Consider the following 13,678-nt stretch of genomic DNA (forward strand, 5'->3'; position numbering starts at 1 on the left):
TTATCAAAAGTGTATTGTTTGAAGTCCAAACCTACTGGGCCCAGGTGTTTTTAATCCCTAACAAAGTCCATAAACAGATCACAACAATATGCAGAACTTCTCTTTGGAAGGAATCAACTGAAAGTAGCAACAAAGCTCATGTGGCTTGGGAAACACTCTGTAAGCCTAAATCATCAGGAGGATTGGATATCATAGACTTTATCAGTCACGACCCAATTTCGCGAGTCGTGATGGCACCTACACTATCCCTCCGAGTAGGCGAACCACATTACTAATAACAAGTTAAATAAGCGGAAAATTAAGAATAAGTTATCAAGTCTTAAATACTTATCATAACTAGAAATGTCACGACAATCCCAAAAATATGGTCAAAGGGTACAAGAGCGCTAACATATTACCGAATAGAAGTCTGAAAATGCCAGAAGGCTACATATTGTCTGTAGAATACAAAAACAGAATAAATAGAGGAGGTCCTTCAGGGGCCACGGATGACCAAGTAGCTCACCCTGAATGACTGAAAGATGTCACCCTCGCGTATCAGCCACGGGGTGTAGAACTGGAACCTGGATCGTACTCTGCACTCAACAATAGTGCAGCAAGAGTAGTATCAGTACAACACTTGTACCGGTAAGCATCATAGGCCGACAATGATTAGATAACGCATGAAGAAGTCGAAACCAACAAGTAGCACATAGAGCAAACGGGTATGGTCACGTATCATATACAAGTAAGGTGTAAAGGAATCATGAAATCAACCAAAACAGATATAATTCATCAAATGATCAGTCAAGTATATGAGTGGATGAATGCAATGCAATGCAATAGTCACCTCTCTCACTCCACTCTCGTACACACATGCTAAGGGCAGTGCCTCAAAGCCATGACCCATGGGGGACCCGCGAAGTCCATGTACCACTCGTGCTCTCCGGCAGAAACCTCGGAGGCTTTCAATCACTCTCAATCTCCGGCAAAGACCTCGGAGTCCCTCTGTCACTCTCAATCACCGACAAAAACCTCGGAGTCTCTCAATTACTTAACTCACCATCATCCCAAGAATAATATGAAAGGCATGTCATGCATGATATCAGTCTCAACAATAATACTAATATACCATCAACAAATACAAGTCATATTAATGTTACCATTCCTTTTCATATGATGAGTGAGCTAGTATGTGACAGAGATACAAACAGGTGATAATCACAGAAAATAACACATATGGCGACAAGCCCACATAACAGCTGACAGAGCCAACCTAATTGGAATCCACCTCCACTTCATGCCCGAAGACCTATATGCTATCCCCGTCACTTTCTACAACTACATGCGATTCTCTAATCAGAGTCTAACTAAAGTAGACCGTAACCTACCTCAATGCCGAGCGGGTGCCACGAACAATCAAACTAATGTCTTCCCTTTGCGTAGAGCCTATGAACGATCAAAATCTATAAAATATGCGATCTACGTTAGAATACGAATCTAATGACACCCATATTGCTATATTTCGAAGCCCAAAAACGCACCCCAAAAGTGGCCTTGGGCCCACAAGGGCAAGATTGGAATTTTATTTGAAAAATAATTTCGCCCATTATCTAAGGATTATATATTATTAAAATTGGTCAATTTCATCCATAAATATACTATTCAATCTTTAATTCTCCTTTCTTAGGACTAAGACTCGAAACCTTTAATTACTCCAATATCTTTAACTTCGGACAAAATCTGACTTTTCGTAATTCAAATACCATGATTACGAAGGTATTCATATTATTCACTACCAAATATTCAATTACATATACCTTATGTATTTAAAATTAAAGTGGCAAACTAATAACACAAAGACAAAATTCAAAAATGGAAGTGAAATAATGAAGCCGAGGACCTTCAGCAAAAGAATACGAACAGAATTAAACATAAGACTTAATATGTAAGGATTTAAATATTGGCAAGACAAACATAAAGGACACTTTCTAAAGCAAAAGCAAATCTGAAAATTCCTTACAAAAGCATACAAAAACGTGTGAAGTAATCATTTCATTTTTTTTAAAGATAACAATGAGGAAAAGAGAACAAGACAAAACTTGTTAATTCTCTGTACCCTCATTCTCAATTTTATAAAAACCAGAAGCTTTTAATAAGTAGCCACATGTATTATTTTATTTTTATAATCACTTGTATCATCATACCTATTTATAGCATAGGTGAGGACATCATTATGACATCCACTAACTTTCACCTAATTTTAATACCCAAAAACGTGAGATTGGTCTAACTGAAATCAAATTGCATCCCATGTGCATATCATCCAAGAAATACAACATCAATACTCAGTTATATTTCACACGATATTAAACAATTGGAATATATAATATGAACTAAACCCAAGTAAAAGAAATGGACCTTTAATTATATTTTAACTTCATTTTCATATTCCTAACAACTACCTTGATTATTAATTTATTAAATCCTTATCAATTCTTAGTGTACAAACATTTCTAAATAAACCACTAAATCATTTAATGGCTGGGAAGGAAACGTGACCATCATTACAGATGTGATGATTTTCTCTAAGTTCATGTATGCTTCACTTGGGCTCTATAATAGATATTGTCTTCTAGCATATCCTTATCAAGCTAAATAAAGAACCAATTTTTGTAATGACTAAATCATGGGACACTTTTCAAAGCTTGTAGAAAGCTGGAAATTGCTACGGTGTATTCAAGAAAAGCAAGAAAATGTGAGTCATAGATTTCCATAACTACCATACTAAACTAAACTTCCTGCAACATATTCTCTTGTAGGAGTGTATAAAACTAATTGTACCATACCTGATTGCCTTTGTATTTGGTGGAAATAAAATAAAGCTTCACTGCTCCTTCAACATTAATTGACAAAGCTCCTTCTGTTCGTCCTTTTTCTCCCCTCTAGGTTAGAAATAAGTGAATAATTTTTCCTTCTATTTTTTCCTCTTTCTTTCGTAATATATCTTGCACATAACGAGATTTTTCCTTCTACTTTTTTCCTCCTTTTGGAATATAACGTGCACAACACAAGGTTATGATGACTAAATGCACAAAACAAGGATGGACAAAATAAGGGATGCATAAAACAAGGAATGCATAAAACAAGGAATGGTGGGCTAGCCTACTTTATTATTATTATTTTTTTTTATTTCAAATGCCACTCATTCCTAGCATCATAATGAAAGTGGCCTTCTTTATTTATTTTTCCTTTTACATATCAAATGTCTTCCTAAGATATCAATTGCCCTTTCACCGGATGAAATATATCATTAGTCCTCAGATTACTTCGCTCTATTCATCATCTCATATAAACTATAACATGTATTCAAATCATATAAATAAATACAATATAGTCCCATACCCTTTTCGTAGTTTTAAAGTGCTAAACGACCAAACGGGTCGTTACATCAGATACTAATCAAACAATCGCTCGTCCTCGAGCGACTAGGGTAAAGGTGGAGAAAAGGAGGTACTTGAACTGTCGAACAACTGAGGATATCTACTCCGCATATCTGCCTCGGTCTCCCAAGTGGCCTCCTCCACCGGACGCACTGCACCTTTACTGAAGCAATATCCTTGGACCTTAACTTTCTCACTTGCCTATCTAGGATTGCTACCGGCTCTTCCTCGAAGGATAGATTCTGATCTAATAGTACCGAATCCCACTGAATGATATAAGACCCGTCTGAATGGTACTTTTTCAACATAGAAACATGGAATACCGGATGAACACCTGCCAAACCTGGTGGCAAAGCCAACTCGTAAGCCATCTCACCGACACGACGAAGAATCTCAAAAGGGCCAATAAACCTGGGGCTCAACTTGCCCTTCTTCCCGAACCGCATTACACCCTTCATGGGCGAAACCTTCAATAGGACTTGGTCACCAACCATGAACTCCATATCACGAACCTTCCGGTTAGCATACTCTTTCTGCCTACTCTGAGCTGCCAGAAGCTTTTCCTAAATAAGCTTGACCTTGTCCAAAGACTCCCTTAGCAAATCTGTACCCCAAGGTCGAACCTCAAAAGCATCAAACCACCCAATAGGAGAACGACACCTCCTACCATATAAAGCCTCGAATGGCGCCATATCAATACTAGAATGGTAGCTATTGTTGTACGCGAACTCTGCCAAGGGTAAGAATCTGTCCCAATGACCACCAAAATCAATAACACAAGCCCTCAACATATCCTCAAGCACCTGAATAGTCCTCTCGGACTGACCATCTGTCTGCGGGTGGAACGCGGTGCTAAAATCTAACTGATTTCCCAATTTCTTCTGTAAAGTCCTCCAGAAATGGGAAGTAAATTGAGTGCCTCTGTCGGAAATGATGGAAATAGGAACCCCGTGCAATCGCACTATCTCTCGGATGTAGATCCTAGCTAACTTCTCCGTGTTATAAGTAGTCTGAACTGGAATGAAGTGCGCAGACTTAGTCAACCTATCCACGATAACACAAATCGAATCAAACTTACCCAGAGTCTTTGGAAGACCAACCACGAAATCCATGACGATCCTTTCCCATTTCCACTCAGGAATGGGCATCCTTTGAAGTACACCACCTGGTCTCTGGTGCTCATACTTAACCTGCTGGCAATTCGAACACTGAGCAACAAACTCCACAATGTCTCTCTTCATTCTACCCCACCAATAGTGTTTCCTCAAGTCACGATACATCATCGTTGCTCCTGGATGAATGGAGTATCTGGAACTATGAGCCTCTTTCAAGATCAACAGAATCAAATCACTAACTTTAGGAACGCAAATGCGCCCCTTAATCCTCAAAACACCCTCATCATCAAGAATAGCCTCTTTGGCTTCTCCACTTAGCACTTTATCCCGAATCTTGCACAATTTTACATCCTCAAACTGTTGGACCCTAATTTGCTCTAAAAGTGACGACCTCGCCTCCACACAAGCTAGAACCTTACCAGGTTCTGAAATATCGAGCCTCACCATACTATTAGCCAAACACTGAACCTCCATAGCTAACAGACGCTCTCCCACAGTCAGACGCGCCAAGCTGCCCATACTTACTGCCTTTCGACTCAACGCATCAGCTACTACATTGGCTTTTCCCAGATGATAAAGGATATTAATATCATAATCCTTGAGCAACTCCATCCATCTACGTTGCCTCGAGTTCAAATCTCTCTGACTAAACACATGTTGAAGGCTACGATGATCTGTGAAGACCTCACAATGAACTCCATACAAGTAATGCCGCCAAATCTTCAAAGCGAAGACTACTGCAGCCAACTCCAAGTCATGAGTGGGGTAGTTCTTCTCGTGAACCTTCAACTGTCTCGAAGCATACACAATCACCTTACCCTCTTGCATCAACACACATCCCAAGCCAATGCGTGAAGCATCACAATAAACAGTAAAATCCTTTCCCTCCACTGGTAAAGCCAAAATCGGGGCTGAAGTCAATAAAGCCTTAAGCTTTTGAAAGCTCTCCTCACACTCATCGGACCACTGGAAAGGCACATTCTTTTGAGTCAACCTAGTCAAATAGGAAGCAATAGATGAAAATCCCTTCACAAATCGGCGATAATAACTCGCAAGGCCTACGAAGCTCCGAATCTCAGTCACCGAAGTAGGCCTGGCCCAATCTCTAACCGCCTCGATCTTTTTGGGATCAACCATAATCCCATCCTTGGAAACCACATGACCCAAAAAGGCCACGGAACTGAGCCAGAACTCACAATTTGAAAACTTGGCATATAATTTTTTTTCCTTCAACAGGCCAAGCACGATCCTCAGATGCTTCTCATGATCTTCCTTACTCCGAGAGTACACCAGCATGTCATCAATAAACACGATCACAAATTAATCTAAGTAAGGCTTGAATATCCTATTCATCAACTCCATGAAGGCTGCAGGGGCATTAGTAAGCCCGAAAGACATCACCAAGAACTCATAATGACCATAACGGGTCTTGAAGGCGGTCTTCGGAACATCCTCCGCTCGAATCTTCAACTGATGATAGCCTGACCTTAAATCAATCTTAGAAAAGATCGACGCACCCTGAAGCTGGTCAAATAAGTCATCAATGCGGGGTATTGGATACTTATTTCTGATTGTAACCTTGTTTAATTGCCGATAATCGATACACATCCGTATGGTACCATCTTTCTTTTTCACGAACAGGACGGGAGCACCCCAAGGGGAAATACTGGGTCTAATAAATCCTTTGCTCAACAAGTCTTGCAACTGCTCCTTCAACTCTCTCAACTCTGCCGGAGCCATCCGATAGGGTGGAATAGAAATAGGCCGGGTGCCTGGCTCCAAGTCAATGCAAAAGTCAATATCTCGATCAGGCGGCATACCAGGAAAATCTGTAGGGAAAACCTCTGAGAACTCACAAACAATTGGCACTGACTCTACGGAAGGAGTATCCACACTAGTATCCCGAATATGAGCCAAATATGCTAAACATCCCTTATCCACTAACTTCTTCGCCCGAAGAAATGATATGATCTTCTTAGGTGCTGGACTAGGAGTACCCTTCCACTCTAACCGTGGAATACCTGGCATGGCCAATGTGACTGTCTTGGCATGACAGTATAAAATAGCATGATAAGGAGATAACCAGTCCATGCCCAAAATAATATCAAAGTCCACCATATCTAAAATAACCAAGTCTACCCAAGTATCATACCTCATAAACGTGACCACACAAGACCTATAGACCCGATCTACTATCACAGAATCTCCGACAGGAGTAGATACACGAATAGGTACATCAAGCATATCACAAAGCATATCCAGACCCGTAGAGAAATAAGTGGACACATAAGATAAAGTAGAACCCGGATCAAATAAGACAGAAGCTGATTGGTGACAAACCGAAATAATACCTGTGATAACCGCATTAGAGGCCTCGACCTCTGGTCTACCCGGAAAAGCATAGAAATGGGAACGTCCACCTTCGGACTGTGTGCCTCCACGACCACCACGGACTGCCTGAGATCCTCCTCTCACTGACTGAGTGCTTCCCCTACCAGACTGATGACCACCTCTGCTAGGCTAATGGCCACCTATACTCCACTGCGAACCCCATTTATTAGAATATCCTCCTTCTCTAGCTGGCAGTGTTTGCGGCCTAGATATTTGAACCTTAGAACCCTGCCTGGATCTAGGACACTCTTTCGCGTAATGCCCTGTCTCACCACACTCAAAACATGCTCATCTGGCCATAGGCTGCTTAACTGTCATAGAAAAACCAGAATACCCACCGGGGTCTAAGGGTTGAGAGTAAGATCCTCGGGAAGTCTGTTTAGAACTTTTCCCACTATAATTTGAAGAACCACTTGCTAAAGCCTGTAGTGACGACTGGATGGGGCGGCTGTAGGGATGATGACGAACCCTGTCATGGTGTCCCCCACCTCTAATAGGACCTCCGAAACTGTCAAATCTACGAGCTTTCTTGTCGCCACCCCTATTATGTGCCCGACCCATCTCTGACTCGACCCTCTGGGCATGCTGTACAACTGACGGAAATGAGGCCCCAGAAGCCTCCAACTGTAAGGTGGCCAGTCGAAGCGGAAGGTCCAAACCCTTCACAAATCTCCTCACTCTCTCAGCCTCCGTGGGAAGTAATGCCGTCGCATAACGGGACAAAGCGAGAAATCTGGTCTCATACTCCACGACCGTCCTACCTCGCCGCTCTAATGTCGAAAACTCATCCTTCTTGTTGTCTCTCAGAGTACGAGGAACATATCTCTCCAGGAACACCTGGTAGAACTGGGTCCAGGTCAAAGGTGGCGATCCAACTGGTCGACACTCCATGTACGATCTCCACCACTGCTTGGCATCCCCAACTAACTGGAAAGAAACATAATCGACCCCATGAGACTCCACTACACCTAACTTATGAAGCATCTCATGGCAGCTAACAATAAACTCATACGCATCCTCCCCGGGAGTACCATAGAACCAAGGAGGAGACATTTTGGTAAATCCCTCGAACAATTTTCGCTCCTCGCTGGTCAACACTGGCCCATCCATAGGCCCTAGAGCAAAATCAGGCGCTGGAACAGCATCAATACGGGGAGCCACTGCTGCTGCCGGCAATACCCTCGATGTTCTAAATCCTGGAGCAACCGTAGCATCGGGAGTATGACCTCCCACTTTAGTCTGCGAGCCATCTGGAGCAACTGGAATCATGCCCGCCTGAGCCAAACTGTCAAAGTACCCCAACACTCGAAACACATCCTCCTGAAAATCAGGAGTAGCTGCGACCCCAGGCTGTGCCTCAGTAGCCCTAATCTCCTCTCCCGAAATGTCGTCAAGCTCCCGAGTTAAATCTCTGTCAGGGTCCTGAACAGGTGCTGGTGCTTGGTTCCTATTTGGATTAGCTGCACGGCCTCTGCCCCTGCCATGTCCTCCGCCACGTCCCCTGCCTCGCCCACGGACAGCTGCTCGGGCAACGGGTATGGATGCATGTGCGGGTGCAGGTGCAGGCTCCTGGCCTCCAGTAGCGGTCGATCGCGTCCTCACCATCTGTGCGCGAACATAGAAATGAGGTTAAGATACTAATCTGAACAATCTCGCACGAAAAGAATGAACCAGATACCAATCGGATTGAACTAGCACGAAACGAGAAAAAGAAGTGGAGTGTTTCCTAAATGTCCTATAGCCTCTCGAGGATGGGTACGGACGTCTACGTACCAATCCGCAAGACTCTACTAGACATTGCTCTTGTACTTATTAGACCAATTAACCTAGAGCTCTGATACCAACTTGTCACGACCCAATTTCGCGAGTCGTGGTGGCACCTACACTATCCCTCCGAGTAGGCGAACCACATTACTAATAACAAGTTAAATAAGCGGAAAATTAATTTAAGAATAAGTTATCAAGTCTTAAATACGTATCATAACTAGAAATGTCACGACAACCCCAAAAATCTGGTCAAAGGGTACAAGAGCGCTAACATATTACCGAATAGAAGTTTGAAAATGCCAGAAGGCTACATATTGTCTGTAGAATACAAAAACAGAATAAATAGAGGAGGTCCTTCAGGGGCCACGGATGACCAAGTAGCTCACCCTGAATGACTGAAAGATGTCACCCTCGCGTATCAGCCACGGGGTGTAGAACTGGAACCTGGATCGTACTCTGCACTCAACAATAGTGCAGCAAGAGTAGTATCAGTACAACACTTGTACCGGTAAGCATCATAGGCCGGCAATGATTAGATAACGCATGAAGAAGTCGAAACCAACAAGTAGCACATAGAGCAAACGGGTATGGTCACGTATCATATACAAGTAAGGTGTAAAGGAATCATGAAATCAACCAAGACAGATATAATTCACCAAATGATCAGTCAAGTATATGAGTGGATGGATGCAATGCAATGCAATAGTCACCTCTCTCACTCCACTCTCGTACACACATGCTAAGGGCAGTGCCTCAAAGCCATGACCCATGGGGGACCCGCGAAGTCCATGTACCACTCGTGCTCTCCGGCAGAAACCTCGGAGGCTTTCAATCACTCTCAATCTACGGAAAAGACCTCGGAGTCCCTCTGTCACTCTCAATCTCCGGCAAAAACCTCGGAGTCTCTCAATCACTTAACTCACCATCATCCCAAGAATAATATGAAAGGCATGTCATGCATGATATCAGTCTCAACAATAATACTAATATACCATCAACAAATACAAGTCATATTAATGTTACCATTCCTTTTCATATGATGAGTGAGCTAGTATGTGACAAAGATACAAACAGGTGATAATCACAGAAAATAACACATATGGCGACAAGCCCACATAACAGCTGACAGAGCCAACCTAATTGGAATCCACCTCCACTTCATGCCTGAAGGCCTATATGCTATCCCCGTCACTTTCTACAACTACATGCAATTCTCTAATCAGAGTCTAACTAAAGTAGACCGTAACCTACCTCAATGCCGAGCGGGTGCCACGAACAATCAAACTAATGTCTTCCCTTTGCGTAGAGCCTCTGAACGATCAAAATCTATAAAATATGCGATCTACGTCAGAATACGAATCTAATGACACCCATATTGCTATATTTCGAAGCCCAAAAACGCACCCCAAAAGTGGCCTTGGGCCCACAAGGGCAAGATTGGAATTTTATTTGAAAAATAATTTCGCCCATTATCTAAGGATTATATATTATTAAAATTGGTCAATTTCATCCATAAATATACTATTCAATCATTAATTCTCCTTTCTTAGGACTAAGACTCGAAACCTTTAATTACTCCAATATCTTTAACTTCGGACAAAATCTGACTTTTCGTAATTCAAATACCATGATTACGAAGGTATTCATATTATTCACTATCAAAATATTCAATTACATATACCTTATGTATTTAAAATTAAAGTGGCAAACTAATAACACAAAGACAAAATTCAAAAATGGAAGTGAAATAATGAAGCCGAGGACCTTCAGCAAAAGAATACGAACAGAATTAAACATAAGACTTAATATGTAAGGATTTAAATATTGGCTAGACAAACATAAAGGACACTTTCTAAAGCAAAAGCAAATCTGAAAATTCCCTACAAAAGCATACAAAAACGTGTGAAGTAATCATTTTTTTTTTTTTTTAAAGATAACAATGAGGAAAAGAGAACAAGACAAAACTTGTTAATTCTCTGTACCCTCATTCTCAATTCTATAAAAACCAGAAGCTTTTAATAAGTAGCCACATGTATTATTTTATTTTTATAATCACTCATATCATCATACCTATTTATAGCATAGGTGAGGACATCATTATGACATCCACAAACTTTCACCTAATTTATTATCCAAAAACGTGAGATTGGTCTAACTGAAATCAAATTGCATCCCATGTGCATATCATCCAAGAAATACAACATCAATACTCAGTTATATTTCACACGATATTAAACAATTGGAATATATAATATGAACTAAACCCAAGTAAAAGAAATGGACCTTTAATTATATTTTAACTTCATTTTCATATTCCTAACAACTACCTTGATTATTAATTTATTAAATCCTTATCAATTCTTAGTGTACAAACATTTCTAAATAAACCACTAAATCATTTAATGGCTGGGAAGGAAACGTGACCATCATTACAGATGTGATGATTTTCTCTAAGTTCATGTATGCTTCACTTGGGCTCTATAATAGATATTGTCTTCTAGCATATCCTTATCAAGCTAAATAAAGAACCAATTTTTGTAATGACTAAATCATGGGACACTTTTCAAAGCTTGTAGAAAGCTGGAAATTGCTACGGTGTATTCAAGAAAAGCAAGAAAATGTGAGTCATAGATTGCCATAACTACCATACTAAACTAAACTTCCTGCAACATATTCTCTTGTAGGAGTGTATAAAACTAATTGTACCATACCTGATTGCCTTTGTATTTGGTGGAAATAAAATAAAGCTTCACTGCTCCTTCAACATTAATTGACAAAGCTCCTTCTGTTCGTCCTTTTTCTCCCCTCTAGGTTAGAAATAAGTGAATAATTTTTCCTTCTATTTTTTCCTCTTTCTTTCGTAATATATCTTGCACAGAACGAGATTTTTCCTTCTACTTTTTTCCTCCTTTTGGAATATAACGTGCACAACACAAGGTTATGATGACTAAATGCACAAAACAAGGATGGACAAAATAAGGGATGCATAAAACAAGGAATGCATAAAACAAGGAATGGTGGGCTAGCCTACTTTATTATTTTTTTTTTTTAATTTCAAATGCCACTCATTCCTGGCATCATAATGAAAGTGGCCTTCTTTATTTATTTTTCCTTTTACATATCAAATGTCTTCCTAAGATATCAATTGCCCTTTCACCGGATGAAATATATCATTAGTCCTCAGATTACTTCGCTCTATTCATCATCTCATATAAACTATAACATGTATTCAAATCATATAAATAAATACAATATAGTCCCATACCCTTTTCGTAGTTTTAAAGTGCTAAACGACCAAACGGGTCGTTACATCATCTTATAGAATAAAGCAGCCATCCTTAAGCTACTATGGGCACTGGCTAAGAAAAAAGATAAACTCTGGGTAGTTTGGGTGCACAGTGTTTATATCAAGAGACAAGACCTGCAGGAAATGGAGACTCCCAAACAAGCAAGTTGGATCATGAGGAAAATATTTGACACCAGAAAAATGCTGACCATTGGACTTGAAGAATTAAACTCATATGAGGTACAGAAGAAATTCAAAATCAGCAAAGCTTACAGAGCCCTTCAACCATCCTGGCCAAAGGTACATTGGAAGAAATTGGTACTGTTAAAAGGATTGGTACCAAAGCACCAATTCATTCTATGGTTAGCCATACAAAGAAGGCTGGCAACAGTAGACAAACTTCAAAAATGGGGTATACAAGTGGAAAAGAAATGTGTTTTATCTGAAACAGATGTGGAGGAAAAGCTGGACCATTTATTCTTCCAATGCTCATACTCTCAGTTCGTATGGAAGACTCTTATGACATGGCTTGGGATCAACAGGCAGATTGGCAACTGGGAATCAGAGATTACTTGGCTAGCTCAAAGGACAACAAGTAGAAATTCAACATGTACAGTTCTTGGAATTGTATTTGCAGCATCAGTCTACCACATCTGGCTGGAAAGAAACACCAGAAGATTTCAACAACAAAGAAGAGAGAAGACAACAAGGGTTAGAGAAATAGTATTACTGCTACATATAATTGGCCAAAACTGTAAATGGAAAGGAGTCCTAGCTACTCTAAATAGTTATCCATGTTAGTCATATGATGTACACACTGAGGAAAATTGTCCAGGAACAATTCTTGAACCTGAGATAATGGACAGTGTTTAAAGTTTATTAGAAATTATGTCTGTGTGAGACCCTGACTCTATAGTCCAAAGAGCAGGCAGTGTAACTATTTCCAAATGGTTGAAATAAAATTTTCCTTTTCGACAAAAAAAAAAACACTTAATGGAGAAAAAATATAACTTTAGATATAAATAAAAATAAAATTAGTCAAATAATTAATTTTTTAAAGGAGGTATAATATAAAAAAAGACAAATAATGAAGAGCACATGGTCACGTGTACCCATATCTCTTTGGAGAACAAACAGATCGACCGAAAATGGGGGAATTGAGCAGACTGAAACTAGCGCAAAGGCATGGAAAATCAAGAGTGAGAGTAGGTAGGGTTTGGCCATAATGCAATGTTAACGTTTCATTACAATTGAGATTGATGTATATACTTAAAAAAGAAGGTAATATATTTTAAGTATTTAATTTATTTTTATTTTATGTATTATAAATGAGAACCACAAAGTGTTGTCTTCCTCAGAGGGTCAACTTGGTAATTTTGTTTTTGGATGCTCTGAAGTTGGACACGTGTTGTAGCTGAGCTTTGCCAAGGATTTTGCTGGTTCTGGAAAAGTAAAATATATGAGTCCCACTATCATATCTTATCTTAAGTTATCAATTTTCACATTTACGCATGTAAACTTTTTCTATTCATCTAATTCAATTTTGGCAAGATTATTTATTTTTAACATGTTCTTTTGGTAATCGCTTGCTAAAAAGTCAAATTACTATTACTACCATTATTATGGTTTAACTAAAGCTAATCTAAGACTCGAGATCATGACCATCTGTGTCTGATTATTGACAGAAGTTCAATGAA

The 13,678-nt window shown here is 40.0% G+C and overlaps 1 protein-coding gene across 2 annotated transcripts; it reads right to left on the reverse strand.

The window, feature by feature from the left end:
* Positions 1–305: 305 nt before the first annotated feature.
* Positions 306–11,609, reverse strand: LOC132616036 (uncharacterized). Of its 2 annotated transcripts, XM_060330646.1 has the most exons (5): positions 11,407–11,543; positions 9,947–10,021; positions 9,082–9,151; positions 6,889–8,533; positions 306–575 (listed from the first exon to the last, which is right to left on the reverse strand). In XM_060330646.1, exon 4 carries the CDS (start codon positions 8,531–8,533, stop codon positions 7,217–7,219), a length of 1,317 nt encoding a protein of 438 aa, XP_060186629.1. In that variant the 5' UTR covers positions 9,082–9,151; positions 9,947–10,021; positions 11,407–11,543; the 3' UTR covers positions 306–575; positions 6,889–7,216. The 2 variants fall into 2 exon arrangements, with proteins under 2 accessions (XP_060186629.1, XP_060186630.1); XM_060330647.1 differs by lacking the exon at positions 9,947–10,021 and having other exon boundaries at positions 11,407–11,609.
* Between the last annotated feature and the right edge of the window lie 2,069 nt (positions 11,610–13,678).

The sequence above is a fragment of the Lycium barbarum genome, chromosome 10, assembly GCF_019175385.1.
Source record: "Lycium barbarum isolate Lr01 chromosome 10, ASM1917538v2, whole genome shotgun sequence".
NCBI lineage: Eukaryota > Viridiplantae > Streptophyta > Magnoliopsida > Solanales > Solanaceae > Lycium > Lycium barbarum.